The sequence below is a fragment of the Doryrhamphus excisus genome, chromosome 8 (assembly GCF_030265055.1).
Source record: "Doryrhamphus excisus isolate RoL2022-K1 chromosome 8, RoL_Dexc_1.0, whole genome shotgun sequence".
Classification (NCBI taxonomy): domain Eukaryota; kingdom Metazoa; phylum Chordata; class Actinopteri; order Syngnathiformes; family Syngnathidae; genus Doryrhamphus; species Doryrhamphus excisus.
In genome coordinates, this window is record NC_080473.1 from 4456821 (window position 1) to 4476297 (window position 19477).

At 41.4% G+C, this 19477-nt stretch overlaps 2 protein-coding genes across 3 annotated transcripts in view; one reads left to right on the forward strand and one right to left on the reverse strand.

The window, feature by feature from the left end:
• On the reverse strand, nt 1-10388 carry mmp13b (matrix metallopeptidase 13b). 2 transcript variants are annotated; one of them, XM_058079935.1, is made up of 12 exons: nt 10253-10388; nt 9491-9608; nt 7020-7130; nt 5940-6067; nt 5698-5846; nt 3942-4067; nt 3699-3854; nt 3507-3627; nt 3252-3385; nt 3007-3166; nt 1536-1639; nt 1-1444 (listed from the first exon to the last, which is right to left on the reverse strand). In XM_058079935.1, the coding sequence occupies exons 3-12, from the start codon at nt 7041-7043 to the stop codon at nt 1344-1346; spliced, it is 1203 nt and encodes a 400-aa protein (XP_057935918.1). In that variant the 5' UTR covers nt 7044-7130; nt 9491-9608; nt 10253-10388; the 3' UTR covers nt 1-1343. The 2 variants fall into 2 exon arrangements, with proteins under 2 accessions (XP_057935918.1, XP_057935920.1); XM_058079937.1 differs by lacking the exon at nt 10253-10388 and adding an exon at nt 10102-10154.
• Nucleotides 10355-19477, forward strand: part of tbrg1 (transforming growth factor beta regulator 1) — a 21243-nt gene continuing 12120 nt past the window's right edge. The window contains exons 1-15 of the mRNA XM_058080510.1: nt 10355-10486; nt 11486-11715; nt 13672-13820; nt 14840-14968; nt 15039-15203; nt 15281-15413; nt 15475-15608; nt 15684-15840; nt 15911-16014; nt 16735-16793; nt 18485-18610; nt 18687-18803; nt 18884-19011; nt 19067-19215; nt 19284-19409. Coding sequence (XP_057936493.1) covers nt 10358-10486; nt 11486-11715; nt 13672-13820; nt 14840-14968; nt 15039-15203; nt 15281-15413; nt 15475-15608; nt 15684-15840; nt 15911-16014; nt 16735-16793; nt 18485-18610; nt 18687-18803; nt 18884-19011; nt 19067-19215; nt 19284-19409 — 2035 coding nt within the window. The 5' untranslated portion in view covers nt 10355-10357. The remainder of the gene's footprint in view (nt 10487-11485; nt 11716-13671; nt 13821-14839; nt 14969-15038; nt 15204-15280; nt 15414-15474; nt 15609-15683; nt 15841-15910; nt 16015-16734; nt 16794-18484; nt 18611-18686; nt 18804-18883; nt 19012-19066; nt 19216-19283; nt 19410-19477) is intronic.

Genomic DNA, 19477 nt, shown 5'->3' on the forward strand with positions numbered 1-19477 from the left:
TCTTCACTCGCCTCTGCCTCATTTTCCGAGAATGGATTGTGGAGCCCTACTCACACGTGTTCTGCATGTAGGTAGGAGTGGCTCTGGTAAATAGATGTTAAGCCATTTTATTTAATAACACGGACAACAAATCACAGTTCAATCACATGACAGGGCAGTTGAAACACACGCTAAAAAACTTTCACTTTAGCTATGAAAACTGAGCTTACAGGCCAGCTGGACAAACTTAAACTAAACTTCTGAAATAAATAATAAAAATAAGAAGAAAGGTTGTTGTGTTGTTGTGTCCAGCACTTTTCGTTTTGTTACAATATGGCTTCCTAAGACCAATTGTTTGTTTATATTTCTACAGAAATCAAATTGGCATCTATGTTAAAGAGAAAGTACAGGATATAGCAACCCCACAATACATTAGCCATGTTTTCATGAGGAGTTTTACCTTTCCGAAAACAGTGGTATACATGGAAAGGAATATTCCAATCTCTTGTCTACATGTGCAGCTATAATCAAACAGAATAGTCAATGGGGCATGTACAGTAAAACGTAAACATCAACATCACGTGATACCAACTTCCCTGAGTTTTTCTTTCACTTGTTGGAATAACTCTGTATAGCCAGTTTTTCCTTCGCCCAGTCTTAATTTAGTTTGGATCAAAAACAAACTTTCGGCAGCAGTCCAGTGCCGATTGCTGGCCTCCATTTTTAAAACTGAAGAACGTCTGGAGCTGCGTGTTACGTCATATCTGAGCATGCGCTGAAAGAACTTAAACAGGAAAAGATCAAATTCAATCTTGCTAATATTTTATAATTCAACTCGGGACATGTTTTATATAGATATATATTTTCGTTTTTAATAAAACTGGACTTGTGAATAAAGTATAGAAGTGTTTAGATTCTGTTCCACAGGTGGCGGTAATGCACATGAAAGCTGCTTGCCAACCGCTAATAAACAACAGAAGAAGAAAAACACCACGAAGAAGTGGGTACAAGATACCTCAATCGGATTGGGGAAAGGAATATTCCACCCCTGTGAATCTGATTATATATTCATTCGGATTGGCACTTTCAGAATGAAGTGTATACAAAGGTTCAATTATTTCTGTTTGAGCAATTAAACCGAATGCAATTGGAATATTTGGGTCCATGTATACGTGGCTACAGAGATGTTTTCCGTGATTGGTTGCTGGTATGATTTGGGTTTGCTTCACACTTTTAACCCCATTTTATCAGTGTACATGTGGTTTATATGAGTGTAGAGCTGTGGGTGTCCTTTTTAATAAACTTTACCAGTATTTGTAACAGCCCACTAATTAAGCAAGGGTCACTGGGTCACTTAAGCAGCATCAGCAGCCGAGAATAGAATTGGTTGTGAGGATGCGTATGACCTTCCTCGCTGTGTAGCTATACTCATACTGCACATGCTCATGGAAGAAATACAAGTATCCTGAAAAGACAAATAATAACAATACCAATTATTAGATCGATCACTTAAGCAGAACATTCAGAATTTTGCACGTTTGAGTGTAAGTCAATACCGTGGTGATAAACAGCGGCGTCAACCTCATCGTCCATGCCTGGAAAATCCTTCTCGATTGATCGGGGGAAGCCACTATCCATGGTGCCTGATGCTTCATCATAACTGGAAGTTATTAAAACAAACAAAAGAAGGAAACTAATTAAAATTCAACTAATCCAAGTATTGCTCACCCAAAAAAAAGTAAATTTCTCGGTTAAATAAACTAAAATGCACAATTCAAAGGCATTGAAAAGACGCATTCAAAGAAGTGATAGTATGTGGTACACTGGTCACTAGGTGTCAGTAATGTTACTGTAATGTTCGATGAGACACACAAGCACCAGGCCTGATCGCCGGAAAAACAGGCTTACTATTTACTTTGTTTTGCTTTATTAACTCAGCTCCCTTAACACATTTAAAGCAACACACAAGCGCAATGTCTTATATGGCTTATTTTCTCTTATTATGTCTACTATATTGGGTTAAAGGAGTGTAATGGTAACCATAGGGGTGCTATTTTATGTCAAGAGAACTCTAATAAAGTGAAAAGCTGTATTTAAAAGGTTGTAAAGGTTTCTATAGAACAAATTCACAGTGATTACAGGGAAAGAGTTGTAGTTACATTATAGGCCAGTAGATGGCAATGTACACACACACTTAAAAGAGCTGATCATCTGTGGATCTCTGTTAACTGATAACTCTGATAACTGTCATTATTACACTGCAATCAATAATTTTTTTAATTGACAACTTGGGGTATATGGTATCGCTGTCACATGGAGCAGAGGAAGGTCAGGAGAGGTGGCAAGAAATTCAGAACGACACAAATTAATGTTATTGCTCCAAAAACAGCAACAATAAATCTACCAGGTTGTTTGTATACAGTGACAGTTGTCATATCGTTTCCTGTCCACGCATCCAAAAGATGTTTATCAAAATATAAACGAGCACAAGTCTTATTTATGTGTTAAATTGCTTTTTATGGCTGACAATATCTACTATATTTTGTAATATCAGTGTAAAAGTGACTATAGGAGTGTTATTCCATGTCCAGAGGGCTATGAAACTCATTCATTCATTTTCTACCACTTATCCTCACACGGGTTGCGGGGTTGCTGGTTACTGTCTTCGGGTGAGAGGCGGGGTACACCCTGGACTGGTGGCCAGCCAATCACAGGGCACATATAGACAAACAACCATTCACACTCCTATTCATACCTATGGAGCTATTGGAGTCGCCAATTAACCTAGCATGTTTTTGGAATGTGGGAGGAAACTGGAGTACGCGGAGAAAACCCACAGGGAGAACACTCCATGGGTGGAATCGTACTCAGGTTTTCTAGGTGTGCAGCCTGCACGCTAACCACTCTACACCGTGCAGCACCTATTCTATGAAAATATTCAATTTATTATTATTGAATCCTAATTTTCACTTATTACGGTTGAAAATTAACGGCAATAAACGAGGGATTGCTGTACAGAAACAATACCTCCAATAGTCTTCATCATGAAAGAGGAGAGTCTTCCCCGTGTCTCGGATGTGAACAGCCGCATCCACTTTCCTCACACTCTTGGGAAGACCCAGTGTGTGAATGTACTTGGGATAACCCTTCACCACATTGTATCCATTCAAAGCCCACATGCGGATACCTGCCAAAATCAACAAAAAAGGTTTGGCTTTATGCACGCTATGTACGATACTTGTAATTATAATGTGTTGATGATGGTAACCCACCACTAAAAATCATAATCTGGTCCTTCTCCGGGTTCTCGTACGCCGCGTCCACCTTGTTGGGGATGGACGGCCAAGTGGTTTTAATCAGTGTCAGCTCGGGTTCGTGCATCTGGGGGTGCAGGCGCCAGTAGAACCTGCGACATCAAACATAACGACACATAAGGCATATGAGCCACGCCCCTGCATGTCAGCACGTGATCTACAAAGATATGGAAGTGGGGTAGGTTCAAATCTTCAATGCGGGTGTTGATTCACTTGTCTTTGAAGATGAAGGTTTCCCCTCTGAGCTCCGTTGCAGCATCAAAACTCAACGAGGGGTCACATTTCTTGGGGGGGTCCGGCTTGGGCTTCACCTTCCTGTGGTTTGGGTTGGGGCCTGCGTTTTAGACCAAATGTTTTAATAACACAACAAGCAAAACCAATTTGTGGATCATGCTGAGTCATTACCATAGAGGGCCTGGATGCCGTCAATGTCATCCTCAGTGAGTGGGTACCCTGTAGTGTAAGCGTAGATGGGGTACATGAGGGCGCCCGGTTCGGTGGAATGAGACATACCGAGGGCGTGACCCAACTCGTGTGCCGCCACTATGAAGAGGTTGTAAGCTGCAAAGAGAGAACGTTCTTTTATCGGTCTGCTTTTTCCCCGTACATGATTTATTGTTGTATGGTCAATAAACTTTGTAAAAGGACCTGATGAATCTTTGGTCCAGTGTTCATCCTCGTCAAAGTGAGTGTCCCCTCCGAGTCCGTCGCCTGGCGGGTAGGCGTGAGCCAGCAGTCCATTCGGCCCGTCGAAAGGGTTGTAGTCACCGTGTTCTGCATGGAGGAGCAACTTATTAGCCAAAACATACAATTAAATATAATTAGATTGGCAATGTTTATTATTACAAAACACGGTGGGCCGATAAAAAACAAGGAAATACTCTACAAGTTGAAATTAGGCCTGAAAACTTTCAACAACAACTTTCTCTGGTTTTCCCTGCAAAAGAAGGATTCACTTCAACAAACAATCGTTAAGAGAATAATACACAGGAAGTCATGTGAAGTAAGCATTTACAATTACAATTACTTTGCAGTGTGTTACCACCACCTACAGGCCTGCAGTGGAACTGGCGTCTGTCTGGCGACAGGCGGGGTACACCCTGGACTGGTGGCCAGCCAATCACAGGGCACATATAGACAAACAACCATTCACACTCACATTCATACATATGGACAATTTGGAGTCGCTAATTAACCTAGCATGTTTTTGGAAGGGGGGGGGGGGTACCTGGAAAAAACCACGCACGCACGTGGAGAACATGGAAATTCTCGATCTCCTGACTGTATGGCCCACATGCTAACCACTTCTCCACCGTCCGGCCGATAAGAATAACCAATTATTGTTTTTCTTTGTATCCCAGGGGTCAATAATAGGACCGGTTCAAACCGGTTCAACTTGTACATCAATGACATTTGCAAAGTTACAAAAGACTTGAAGTTGGTATTATTTGCGGATGATACCACTGGTAGCACACAGAAGAAATCATTAGAAAGTTCAGAGATAAAATAGTCATATTAAAACGATGGTTTGATAATAATAGATTGTCCTTGAACCTAAGTAAAACTAAAATCATGGTGTTTGGTAGCATTAAAAACTGGAAACCTCATATAACAAATATACAACACAAGAATGGAGAAATACGAGAAATATTTCAATATTGAACAAAGCAAAATTCGTTCTCAATGAAAAAACACTCCACACTCTTTACTGCTCTCTGGTTCTACCATATCTAACTTATTGTGTGGAGATTTAGGGTAATAACTATAAAAGCAATCACTTGCTAAACATACTGGAAAAAAGGTCAGTAAGTATAATCAATAACGCCGCCTGTTGAGAACATACATGCTCCTTATTTCTAAAAATCACAAATATTAAAATTTGAACAAAGGCAACAAAAGGAAGATGCAAGGAAGAAGAATCGTGTTGTGTGTATTTGTTATTATATGTCTATTTTGATGGTTATTATGGTTACCATTATGGTAGTATATGGTTGCATCATTTTGTATGTGTAAAAAAAAATCCTATCAGGAGGGCAGGAAATGAACAAATGTAACAGTAATAGATTGTAAAAGTCTCAAATGGAGGGGTAGGATTTAATACGCTTTGTTTTGTTCTTTTCTTTTCTTCCTTTTCCTTCAGTATATTAAAGACGTTGTTGTGATGAGTGTCCTTGAATGCACCTAGCAGGTCGTCTGGTGTGGTGGTTCTCAACTGGTTTGGATGTTGAGAAGTTTTTCAACTAAAATCTGCATGTGTAGCCTTTGGGAAATGTCGCTAGCACAATGTTACCCAGCATACCTTGCGGCTTGTATACTTTTAGTGTGTATGTGCTATTCTGATACCAGCACATAAAGAGAACTTCCTGAAAGTAAGAGTGTTGTAAGTACATGTTTTTTTGTCTACCTTTCCTTCCAAAGCTGATCATAATGTCGGCATTTCCCTTGTAGAGCTTCTTAAAAGTCAGCGGGGTCACGTCAGACCAAACGTTGAGCGCAGTGCGGATGGCTCGGTCAACGTCGGACTTCCTCAGATCTGGGGTGTAATTTATAATCCTGCAACAGAATATGTGTCAGATTATAACTATACTAATATATACTACTAATAATATTTTCCTCCACTTATTTGTACAATACTTCACAGCGTACCTGAAAGTCACCTTGCTGTTTTGCCATTTGAGGTGTCGAGGGAAGTGGTTGTATTCACCAACGTCTGGAACACCACATCTCGCTTGGGTCATCAGCTCTAACGTGTTGTCATCCAGATTGCCAGTCACCTGCACATCAGGCAAAAATATACATCCAATTTACCACGTGGCATTTCATAAATAAATACACAAGTGTGTTTTGCTTGTTTTGTTACACTACCACAGGAAAGCACTGGTGTGATGATAACCATAGACAAATTAGAAACTTACCCCATCATAGGAAAGAGTCTGGCTACTCACTGCAGTATAAGCGACAAAGCAATCCCTTGTTTAGACCCGACCACAAAGTAGGATTCCTTATTTAGAAATTGAATATTTTCATAGAGCATAGAAAACCTGTTTATGACCTTCTAAATATATATATTATATTTTACATTAGACATGAAATAAGACCCCTACAGTCACCTTTACATACATGCTGGTGTGTGTTGCTTTAAATGTGTTTCCGGTGCTAAGGGAGCTGAATGAGGGGCGGACAGGATGTGACATCTGGGGAGTTGAGTCTGGATCAATTCCGGTGGTACCATCTAACGTCTGACATTACTGTTAGTGACATTTGAAGTGACAAGGGATGACTGGCCAATTAATCCAAAAATCGTACACAAAAATCATAGCGTAAAAAATCATACACAAATACATTTTAACCGGCAAATGTGAATGTAACTACAGTTATTAAAAACTACACACCTATTAACGGGGCTGCATGGCGGTCAAGTGGTTAGCGCGCAGACCTCACAGCTAGGAGACCTGAGTTCAATCCCACCCTTGGCCATCTCTGTGTGGAGTTTACATGACTCCAGTTTCCTCCCACATTCCAAAAACATGCTAGGTTAATTGGCGACTCCAAATTGTCCATAGGTATGAATGTGAGTGTGAATGGTTGTTTGTCTATATGTGCCCTGTGATTGGCTGACCACCAGTCCAGGGTGTACCTCTCGCCCAAAGACAGCTGGGATAGGCTCCAGCGAATTCACTTTTTCCTACTGGGTATAACGGTTCCATACTCTCACTGTTGTCTCACCTTAAGGTTGAAGAATTTCTGCATTTCCTTAAGCTTGGTCTTAAAGTCTCCCGATGACCGCCGATGACCCTGGAGACCAACCGGAAGGCCATAAAAGCGCCGGAGGTATTTCTGTGAGACAAAAGATGTGAAAAGACGTCACTGCTTTATGAACGGGAGTCCATACCAGTTAAGATCTGATACCTCAGCTATCAGCCGCTCCTCTGTGATCAGAGGTCCTGCCAGAGAGGAGTGAGCAGCCAGTGGCAACAGCAGCAACCAAAAGAACATGTTTGTTATCTTCCGCTCACTGAGATTGTCATGCTCTGAGGGGTATTTATACTATTTGAGCATCCCCCCAACCCCCGTAAGGGATCCAAGTGATTCATGTAAAAGCACCTAGCCACTTCCTCCTCAGTTTCCCAAAACAAACACATGCTGATGTTGCATTGAATGTTGGGACGTGAGGGTTGGCGTAGTTGTCTCATAAATAAAGTGTCTCGTTCAGCTAATGTGCACGGATGGGAATGATTTGTGACAGGCTTCATGACAGAGTGCATTGGTCAATCTGCTTATCCAGAAGTGTCGTCACAAAAAGCAAAATATGCTGATCATCGTCCCGCTCAGGGTCATAGGGGGAGTTATGGTGCTTGGATCCTTGCTGAGGTTGTGACAAAATGCGGGGTACACCCTAAACAAATCATCAATCAGTCCCAGGACTGACACAAAAGGGTGTTTTCAAGTACTGTACAGTAAAACTCAGCACTCTTATTGAAGTGGTGCATAAAAACAACAAATACTTCTGCTGGTGTTTAAAATTATTATTAAATCCTGAAAATAATATTATTCTTATATTATTCTTATTGTCAGACTTTTTATTGTTAGATTACAATTTTTCTTTTAATATATTCACTTTATTCTTGTAAAATTACTGCAGATTAGTCAATTTTTTGTTTTCTTAGTTTGATTGTAAATATTTTTAGAAAATATTTTGGGAAAAAAAACATCTGAGGGCCGCGGGGTGCAGTATAAATGTAAACTGGGCACCATTAGGCAAACAGAAGTTAATCTCAATCATTTGATGGTACTCTAGTACTAAATACTGTCTCCACACTAATGTGGATCCATGTTTTGGAGCAACGTTGTTGCTTACTTGGCAGTACACTGAGGGCTTGACTCATTGAGGGGAAGTTGGCAGTCAGGGGGAAATTTGGATGGTATTTTAAAATGGTCCCTGACACACACATGCAACACACTTGCACACACTGCATGACTTTCAAGTCATGCAGTGCAGCCAACTATATTTTTCTTCTTTTAATAACAGCATGATTACAGATCAGGAGATTGAAAACTGAATGCCGTGAATGTCACGTTTTTGGTGGCCTTGTGGTTAGCATGTTTGCCACGCAGTCAGCAGATCTGAAAGATATGGATTTTAATCTCCATTGGACATCTCTGTATGGAGTTTGCATGTTCTAGGAGGAATATTAGTTAATTTGTTTGGTCTCCCAGCAATGAATTAACTTCTCTTAAACATAACATACACATCTGCTGGATCCTGTAGCACACAATCTCCCTGTCCCGAATGCAGAGTCATCATTGCTCAACCAGATGGAATTTTACATTGACGTTGTCTGTCGAATAGACTTGCCCCCACAAGAGGGCAGCAGAGTTCCAAGGGTGAACCGCATCGCAATAAACAACAATCTTTTGGCTCCATTCTTCTGTTACTCACAATAGGGTCACATTTGCTCCGTTGTGAAAAAATATTATTAAAACACGCATACAACGTGTAATGATAGCAATTGAAAATTAGGGATTTGAATTTATGACATTTGCCGTAAATGCATGTGATTGTATTCCTTGATGTAAATAAAGTTGTGGGCATACAGTCGTGACCCTTGCTTTCTTGATATGACAATTTAGTAGTCTTTGAGAGAAGGATTCTCATTAAAGGCAAAAATTATGTTAGGTGTTCATTATTTATAATTATTTTCTGTAAAACTATACTTCTCCGTAAAATTGATTACTGTTTATATTTTGGGGGTGTCTGGAAGGGATTAATTAAAAGGGCTTCAGTTCACGTGTTGTTGTCCCTCTGATTTTTTGAACCGACTTCATAACGAAAACAGATTTACAGAGGTTCCACTCTATTTCATGTTTAAAAGGTCTTATGTGGCATAGTTGACAGTTATGTATAGGGGTTGTTGAAAAAACAATATACAGTACTCCCACTTAAAACGGAGAGAAAGTTACATTACAATTCAAACATGTTATTTTTCATTGATTGAAATTAGGCAGACTGCAGCATGACAGAGGGGTAAAAATACTGTCGTAAATTATTCAAGTTGGTAACCATTATCATTTAAGCTAGCGCTAATCAGCTGTTGCATGACAAAACTTTGGACAGATACAAACTCAGTTAACACACGTAATTACAAATATGCAATAAAATGAACAAGACACAAACAAGTAATGCCTTAATGATCTACCTGAAGATGACAAAAATACACTGGTTGGCTTCGGTGCAGTACTGCCGTAAAGCAACGTCACGGCCGTCTTCCCGCCAATACTGCCATCTCGAGACGAAAACGAGTATCGCGTTGCTTGCTGGGGGCAAAAAAATGCTAACTTCAATAATAATACACAATAGTAATACACAAAACAACAAATATATTTTCTATATCCTGCAGATAGAGATAGAAAATATAGCCCAACATAATAAACACATTGTTACATATGTTAGATTCAAAGTTAATGAGAAAAATAAATAGTGGCAAGTATCCAGTGACTAAATGTACCATGAAGTGCTGTGCCAGGCACTGTGTGTGTGTGTGTGTTGTTTGTTTTTTTTTGGTGGATTAACATGCCGGTAAACATAAAATGCACTTTTATGTATAAAAATAACTTAATTGCAACTTCTACTCCAAACTATGAAACCAGAATGACAGAAATGCCTCCCAAAAGAATACAGGCTTAGCTCAAATTGCCCTACAGAGGAATGTCTATCATAAAGGTCCGCAATGAGGCATCAACCTTAATTGTGGACTAAAGTTATGATGGCACCAACCATGACATTTTGTAAGGTTGATAAGCTCCATACCAGGCAATGGATGGGGTTATTTTGGGAGAACCATGTTGCATCAGACGGCTCCGGCATTCCGAATACAGCAACAAAACCCCTATTTTTTCACTTTATCTGTGTGCTTAAAGACCGCATCCCCATCATATACAAACCTGTCACATGTACAAACCTCAACCCTCTGCCTGGCGTCTTGCCTTTACCAATCCCTCCCTTGTTGCAAGTAGCGTGGCAGAAGCATTTAAAAGCCTCATTAAAACCTCAAGGGTGTGCTCCAATGCTTGTCATGATGCTGTCCTGCTGCCTCTTGGTCTCGCTGATGGTCGTTCTGGGTCTCGCAGCACCCATGCCGGAGGGAGCGGGATCTCCTTCCCTTGCAGTACGCGCTGACTTGAAGTTGGCTACAGTAAGTGGAGTAAATATGCATGAGACAGGAATGCATGGGAACCTGAAATGTGCATCTCTTTTGCAACGTATGAATTTTAGAAAAATGTATCATATATACTACTGCACTGAGAGCAAATGTATGATTATTCCGGTTTTAGAACTGCTTTGCATCATCTGGAGTGGTGTTGGTAATGTTTTGGTCAATTACATAGCAAATAAGACACAGAAACACTTTTCAGTATGTTATTATTATCTAAATTATTATTATTTATTCAAAATTATTTCAATTATTTGTGCAATTTACTGTTTACGCTGTACATTGTTGTTCCTATTTGATCTATTGATCTAATCTATTTATTGTCCATATTATTATTATTATTATTATTATTATTATTCATTATTATGCAGGAGGCAGGCAACGACATTTCATTGGCAATTTCACTACTGTGTTTTTGTGCAATGACAATAAAGGAAGTCTACCTACCTACCTAGCCACCCACCCACCTAGCTAGCTAGCTACCTTCCAACCTACCTACCTACTTACCGACCTACCTACCTACCTACCAACCGACCTACCTACCAACCTACCTACCTACCTACCTACCTACCTACCTACCTACCTACCTACCTACCTACCTACCTACCTACCTACCTACCTACCTACCTACCTACCTACCTACCTACCTACCTACCTACCTACCTATCTACCTACCTACCTACCTACCTACCTACTTACTGACCTACCTACCTACCTACCTACCTACCTACCTACCTACCTACCTACCTACCTACCTACCTACCTACCTACCTACCTACCTACCTACCTACCTACTTACTGACCTACCTACCTACCTACCTACCTACCTACCTACCTACCTACCTACCTGCCACTGCAATGTAAATATAGTGTTAAATGAACAAGTCTGGATGTCAGTCAACACTAACTTGATTGTTCAGGTGTAAACAATGAAGTATGAGTTGAGTGTATGTGAAATGACGTGTTTTGATGCACATGCAGGAATATCTTCAAAGCTACTACAAGCTGCAAGCTGGACAGCCCTCGGAATCCCTGTCCTTGGTGACCAAGCTGAAAGACATGCAGACCTTCTTTGGCCTCAATGTAACAGGTGTGCTAGATCGGCAGACTTTGCAGGTGATGATGAGGCCTCGCTGTGGCGTTCCGGATTTGGAAGACTCCGACACTCACAGTCGAGCGACGCAATGGAACAAGAAGGTCATCACTTACAGGTAATGGCAGACTTATAGTATTTCACAAACGTGACTATACACCCCATGACAGTACAGTACAGCAATCCCTCTTTTGTTGTAGTTAATTGGTTCCAGAATCAACCGTGATAAGTGAATTTCCGCAAATAAGGATACCTTATTTATAAATTGAACATTTTCATAGTTAGAGCATAAAAAACCTGTTTCTGACCATCTGAAAATGCTTTTTTTAACCATTATTATTGTGTGGAAATATGGGGTAATAACTATAAAAGCAATTTTCACTCGCTAAATGTACTGCAAAAAAGGTCAGTAAGGATCATTCATAATGCTGCCTAAAGAGAACATACTAACTCCTTATTTCTAAAATCACAAATACTTAAACTTGCTGATATACTTAATCTTCAAACAGCTAAAATAATGCATAAGGCTAAAAATAACAAATTACCTAAAAATGTAATCCAATACTTCTCTACAAGAATGGAGAAATATGATCTTAGGGAAAAACTACATTTGAAACACTTATATGCTAGGACTATGTTAAAAAGCCATAGCATTTCAGTATGTGGAATCAAACTATGGAATGGATTGAGTAAGGACCTCAAACAATGCACAACGATGAGCCAATTCAAGAAACAATACAAGCAGTTGATGTTTGCTAAATACAAGGATGAAGAGTCTTGAACCAGTCATGATGTGCTATATATATCACTATATTGACACTTACTATTGGTACCCAATATGTCATTGTATGGTCATATCACCTCGTGATAAACTTAAACTATATTAGAAAGGCAGGAAGTGAACAAATGTAACAGTTACTGATTGTAAAAGTACCAGATGGAGGGGTAGGATTTAATAAGCTTTGCTTCTTCCTACTCCTTTTGGACATGTGGAACTGTGAACTGATTATGTGATACACTCAATTGTAATCTGATGCATGTTCAAATGAAATAAAAGCATTACCATTACCATTATTAGAGCCCTCCAGACACAAAATAACATCCCTATAGTCACCTTTGCATTAATATTACCCAACATTATAAGCATAACAAGAGAAAATAAGCCAGATAAGACATAACATACATATACAGGGGTTGTGAGGGTGTGTGTTTGCAGTGTTCATACAGTAAGTGCATGTTTGAATATTACAACGAGGATGCTGGTCGTTATAGCAGCAATGAAGAGAAAAGAAAAAAAGATTTTAAAGGAATATTGATTTATTAATGCAGAGATTTTTTCTATTAAAAGTCGATCTGTTAACACATTCTTCCAGTGTGTTATGGTCAGTTGGTTTCTCGCTCTCCGGTTTAGGAGGACTGTTTTCTTAGGGACAGCTTGGCCTTTAAACCATGTAGTTATGGTGTGATTATGTAATTGTACTGATGTCATACCTCCCAAGATAGACAGGCATGAGGACGTAGTGGGATGCAGTAGCATAATATATGCGCTAAGTGATCTGTGACTCGTGTTTAATAGGTGTACTACAGTGCCCGAAAGCAAAGAGGTAAAAAGTTTGGGATCACTTGGAAATGTTTTACGTACAAAATGTAGTCAAACTCATTGTACTTTTACCTGAGAGAAATATTTCTGTCCTCTTTCGGCTTCTGAATGATAGAACAGCCCTGCAATAAATCAGCACTATGCAGCAATCAACCTGTCAGAGTAGAAAACATCCATCTTGAACAGATGCACCACAAATGGAACATTATGAGGATTCATTGCTTGAACTCCTTATACCAAATTGCATGTAATAAGGTGGCAAGCGAATCGGTCCTCAAGCAACCACAATACAGCCGGGAACTCTTTGTTGTCTAGAAATGCGAATCACTACGGTTAACAAATTGTTTCATTAACTGTTTTTACTGGGAGATTGTTTACACCCGAACAAGGACCCAATTCTTTTTTTGGTGTTTAGAGAGAAAAACATGTTTCGGAAAGGGATTTTGCTCGACTGAATGTGTTGTGTACTTCCAGCATTGGCAGGTACACAAGAGACATGCCTCGCAGCACCGTCCACTCCCTGCTTGAGTCCGCTTTCAACATCTGGGCCAGAGCTGGTGGTCTGACGTTCGTCCGCTCACCCACTCGCAATGCTGATATCATGGTGGAGTTCGTCAGTCATGGTGGGTTATTAGTTTTAGTTTGTCCATTCACAGTTTGTGCATTGAATTTTTTTTTTTTTTTGCAATTCTGGATGAACACGGAGGTCAAGGAGGTGAATTTAGCTTTTCCCTTTTTGAGCCTCGGTGCAACCATTCCCCATGTATACAATCCAAATGTTTTTAGCATGAAGTAGCTTGCTAACGCTCGCTAACTGCATATTATCCTTGCAAGGGTCGTGGGGGGTGCTGGAGCCTATCCCAGCTGTCTTCAGGCGAGAGGCGGGGTACACCCTGGACTGGTGGCCAGCCAATCACAGGGCACATATAGACAAACAACCATTCACACTCACATTCACACCTATGGACAATTTGGAGTCGCCAATTAACCTAGCATGTTTTTGGAATGTGGGAGGAAACCGGAGTACCCGGAGAAAACCCACGCCTGCACGGGGAGAACATGCAAACCTGTGGGATTTAACCCGGATCTCCTAGCTGTGAGGTCTGCGCGCGAACCACTCGAAATTCATTATCATTACGAAGCATTATGAATCAAATATGGTCCTGCCATCTCAGATCATCCTCTATAAATTTGTGTTACAGAGTTTTGTACTTCTAGATTAAAGTGGCCGTTAGCAGGAAATGCATTTCTGTCTTTGGTGTAAAACAGGCCAGTCCTTTGTTGCCTCATTCTTGTCAGGGCAGACACTGCTGATTGCAGAAACGGACACAGCAAATATATAATAATATAGTGGGGCTCCACTCCACTATAGTGTTCCCTCGCTCTTTGCTAGGTTAATTGGCGACTCCAAATTGTCCATAGGTATGAATGTGAGTGTGAATGGTTGTTTGTCTATATGTGCCCTGTGATTGGCTGGCCACCAGTCCAGGGTGTACCCCACCTCTCGCCCGAAGACAGCTGGGATAGGCTCCAGCAGCCCCCACGACCCTCGTGAGGATAAGCGGTAGAAAATGAATGAATGAATGAAAGGGAACACTGTACCCCAATTCATCCATACTTTCTTTCTTCTTGACTAATGTAGAACACGGTGATCTCTATCCATTCGATGGAGCCGGTGGTGCGTTGGCTCACGCTTTCAGTCGAGGTCAGGACGTCGGTGGAGACGTGCAGTTTGATGACGACGAGCGTTGGACATCAGGAGACGCAGACGGTGAGTCGAAGCTTCAAATTTACTCCAAGGTAACTTATTTTGAAACATGTGATGCTCTTTTATTGGGCAGGTTTGAATCTTTTAGTGGTGGCTGCACATGAATTTGGCCACGCTTTGGGCTTGGAGCACTCGAGGAACCCTGCGTCACTCATGCATCCCAACTACAAGCCCTTTCCAGCAGGAGCCGACCTCCTCTCCAAAGACGATGTCACACAAATCAACGCACTTTACCGCAGTAACTCACCCAGCTTCTTATATTTAAGAACTAATAATCCTTTGAATGTGAAGTGAATGTGTTGTTATGTTTGTTAGGTCCAGATCACCTTGCAAGGTACTCCTCAGGTTTGCCGCCATTCCCTCGACTCATGCAAAACAGATGTGCTCCGGATGTGACTTTCGACGCCGTGTGCACACTCGGGGATGCCACCATCTTTTTCAGAGACAGGTACATTGATCGTGTTTTGTCATCCGATATGGCAGAAAATGACCGGCCATGTCTCTTCAAGGCATCTGTGGATTAAACACAATAAATCATTCGACATCAAAGAAGGTCCCATCACCAACTTCATGCCCAAGATAGAAAGCAGCATCGATGCAGCCTTCTGGATACCTCGCAGATCTACTGCTTACCTCATTCACGGTGACCATCTTTGACAATCCAGCACTGATTTCAAGATTTCATGTTGCAGTCCTGATGTGGATTTTGTCCTGATAGAGTCTATGTTCTGGACGGTGAAGGGCTCAGTTTTGAAGGGAAAGCCCAGACCTCTCAGTCACTTTGGCTTTCCTGCCTGGGTGCAGGATGTAGATGCTGCAGTGCACATTGTCAGAACGGGACGCACTCTCTTCTTCATGCATGATATTTACTGGAGGTAAAGCTAGCACGCTTATTTTGCTCGTACTGGGCTGTTTCACTTTGCTGTTTCATGCATTCTTTCGCAGTTACAATGAAAACAGAAAAGTGATGGACTTTGGTTATCCAAAGTACATCATTGAGGATTTTCCCGGACTCAACACCACAATAAATGCAGCCGTTTATAACGAAGGTAAGGAATTTGACGTTGTAAAATGTAATTTGCCGATGTCACTTGCTTGTTGCTCCCACATTCCAAAAACATGCTAGGTTAATTGGCGACTCCAAATTGTCCATAGGTATGAATGTGAATGTGAATGGTTGTTTGTCTATATGTGCCCTGTGATTGGCTGGCCACCAGTCCAGGGTGTACCCCGCCTCTCGCCCGAAGACAGCTGGGATAGGCTCCAGCACCCCCCGCGACTCTTGTAAGGATAAGCGGTAGAAAATGAATGAATGTTTACATACAGGCTGAGTGGTTATCGCGCAGGCCACACAGCTAGGAGACCCGAGTCCAAGTCCACCCTCGGCCATCTCTGTGTGGAGTTTGCATGTTCTCACACGCGACTCCAAATTGTCCATAGGTATGAATGTGAGTGTGAATGGTTGTTTGTCTATATGTGCCCTGTGATTGGCTGGCCACCAGTCCAAGGTGTACCCCGCCTCTCGCCCGAAGACAGCTGGGATAGGCTACAGCAAATAAAGTGTGCATACTCGGAGCAGGCTGAAAATACAAGCTCACCATGTCTATACAACACACACCCGCTACAAACATTAAAAAAAAATCCATGTTGAAACAGCACTATGATTAAATACAGTATAAAATGCACAATGGAAAGAAATTGGCGGTTAATTTTAGTGGGGCTCATTAGGATTAAAACATTGTGACAATGATTTTTTTTGTCCATCTTAGGTTTCATCTACTTCTTTGTTGGACCACAAGTCTTCAAGTACGACTACACACACAAACGCGTTGCTGGAGTCGACAAAGCAAATACCTGGCTTGGGTGTTGAAACTATGCTTCTTCTCCTGCGACTTATGTCTTGTCACAATAAAAGGACTGCAATGTAAACCTGGTAATGTGTCTGTTTATGGTAAAAACCTGTCGTCTGTGAAGAAAATGGTGGGAAACATGCTCTATGAGCAGTGATGGGAATAAAGGCGTTTAAAAACTTTTTTCAGTAACGGGTAATATAACCAATTTCTTACTGTCAGCATAACGCCGTTCGACACCCCGTTACTGCACGTTACTGAAGGCGCCTAAAAATATATCATCGACTTCATAACTAATCTGCAGCGCAGTGAGAGTGTTGCAGAGTGACAGGAGAGGGGTGAGATAAGGATTGACTCAGGTTTTAGTAAAATTGCGTCTTCAGCCAATCAGAGAACTTGAGTGGGCGGATGTTTAGAGCACATAAGCAATGAGGATTGCTAAGGTTTATTAAGATTGCGTATTGAGCCAATCAGAAAACTTATGTGGGCGGGTGTTTACAGCACATAAGCAATGAGGATTGGCTACGGATTAGTAAAATTGCGTCTTCGGCCAATCAGAGAACTTGGGTGGGCGGGTGTTTAGAGTACATAAGCAACGAGGATTGGCTAAGGTTCAGTAAGATTGCGTTTCCAGCCAATCAGAGAACTTGGTGGGCGGGTGTTTAGAGCATTTCCAAACAGCGTTTCCCAAGTGGAAGTACAGACACTACTTAAATCTCGTTGATGTCAAAGCTAAAATGTACATTATGTCCCCGAAAAAAAAAACTTTACACGTATTGTGTGAGCAACTGAAACCCACAGAAACACCTGTCGACTGCAATAAATGCAATAATGGTACCCGTCTTTGCTGTAGGTGGGGCAATACTGGTAACTGTTACTTGCCCAACACTGTCTATGAGTGGCATGGAGGTGCACACTCTTTGATTGGTACGTAATGGCATCACTTTGTGCTTTCATGGCACATATATGGCACAATTTCCACATGAAAAAGACCACAAAGTGCTGCATAGGTTGTTGCAAACTTTCTAAGCGGCATTTGCTGCTGATTACAATGCGTCATGTGATGCGGGTCTATATTTATGTTTGCCAAAGCCACTGGACTGTGGTCCTTTCTTTCTCCAAAGGTTATCCTGGGAAACATTAACAGAACACTGTAAACAATGATGGCAAATAGAATAATTCTATTATATTACAGCATTGCCAATTAATCAAGTTTATGACTAAGAAATTACTTTTTCTTACTTTTCTAGACCACATTGCACATTTTTTTTTAAATTCCAAAGGTCTCAACAAAGCCCTTTGACACTAACACTATCTGTCTCCCCTTTTTCATTGATACCTGTACTATTCATGGAAACCTTTTAAACCAAGGGTCTCAAACTCAACCAGGGGTCACTGGGGGTAGCATCTGGGCAAAACCAGGCTCCATTAAGTATTCCATAAAGAATATACAACATAAAAATAAAAGGCACCTGTTGATATGCTCATTTAACACAGCAACCCCACTCGGACTGAATATTTGTATTGCAAACATATAAACAAAGTTTATATTGTTATTCCACCCGTGCAATCAGAGAGACACTCCACCCACAGTGTCAACAGTCAATAGAACACGACAGCGCACACAATAACTGTATAATCTGGGGGTCTTGTTCAGTGTGGTTCATAGGACAGTCCCGTCAAGATGCAGCTCTCTGCTTTGTGGATTCTGCTGCTCGCTGCTGTTGTGGCAACCGGTCTCGCTGCGCCCACCGTCGCCCCGACCATTTCTCCAGAAGAGCAAGCCCTTGCAGAGGTAATAGAGACTTAACCCCAGCTTGAAATAATGGCAAAACATCCCTTTATAGTACTTGCATCTATCTTTGCATTAGGGATATCTGTCACAGTTTTATGATGATGTGGGGACAAGGAACTCTACAAAGAAACGTCTCCTTAGCAGCAACTTTAGTGAGGATCTGGAGTCCATGCAGTCTTTCTTTGGCCTGGAGGTAACCAGCGTGGATACTGCACACCCCCACTGGAATAGATTCTATGTGTTGCACCTTGCTGCTAATTTGTCACTGACCAGGTCACAGGAGTCTTGAATAAAGAAACCGTGGAGGTCATGAAGGCACCCAGATGTGGCGTGTCGGACATCAGCCAATATGGACACTTTGCTGGGAAACCCAAGTGGAATAAGAGGCTCATCACTTACAGGTAATGTCTTTGTTTTGTGTTAATAATGATGATTTCAACTTGATTTTCTTGACAGGATCACTCAGTATACACAAGATCTAAACCAGAGACAAGTGGACGACATCATTGCACAAGCCTTCCAGCTCTACAGCGACGTCATCCCGCTGGACTTCAAGCAGATCAACAGCGGCATTGCAGACATCATGATTCTCTTCAAGGGTGGATGTAAGTTCACATGGAGGGAAGGCTCTCCAAACTGTACACTTGAAATGCTCCTATATGTCCAACTGCAGATCACGGGGACTTTTATCCTTTTGACGGAAGCGGGGGAGTCCTGGCGCATGCCAACTCTCCAGGGCAGCAGCAGGGAGGGGACACCCACTTTGACGATGATGAACAGTGGAGTCTCACCCAAAGAGGTAACTGCAGAGTTGAAAGTATCGAGTCACTGTGAACTAGAACTAGAACCACGATCTAGTAAGCTTTC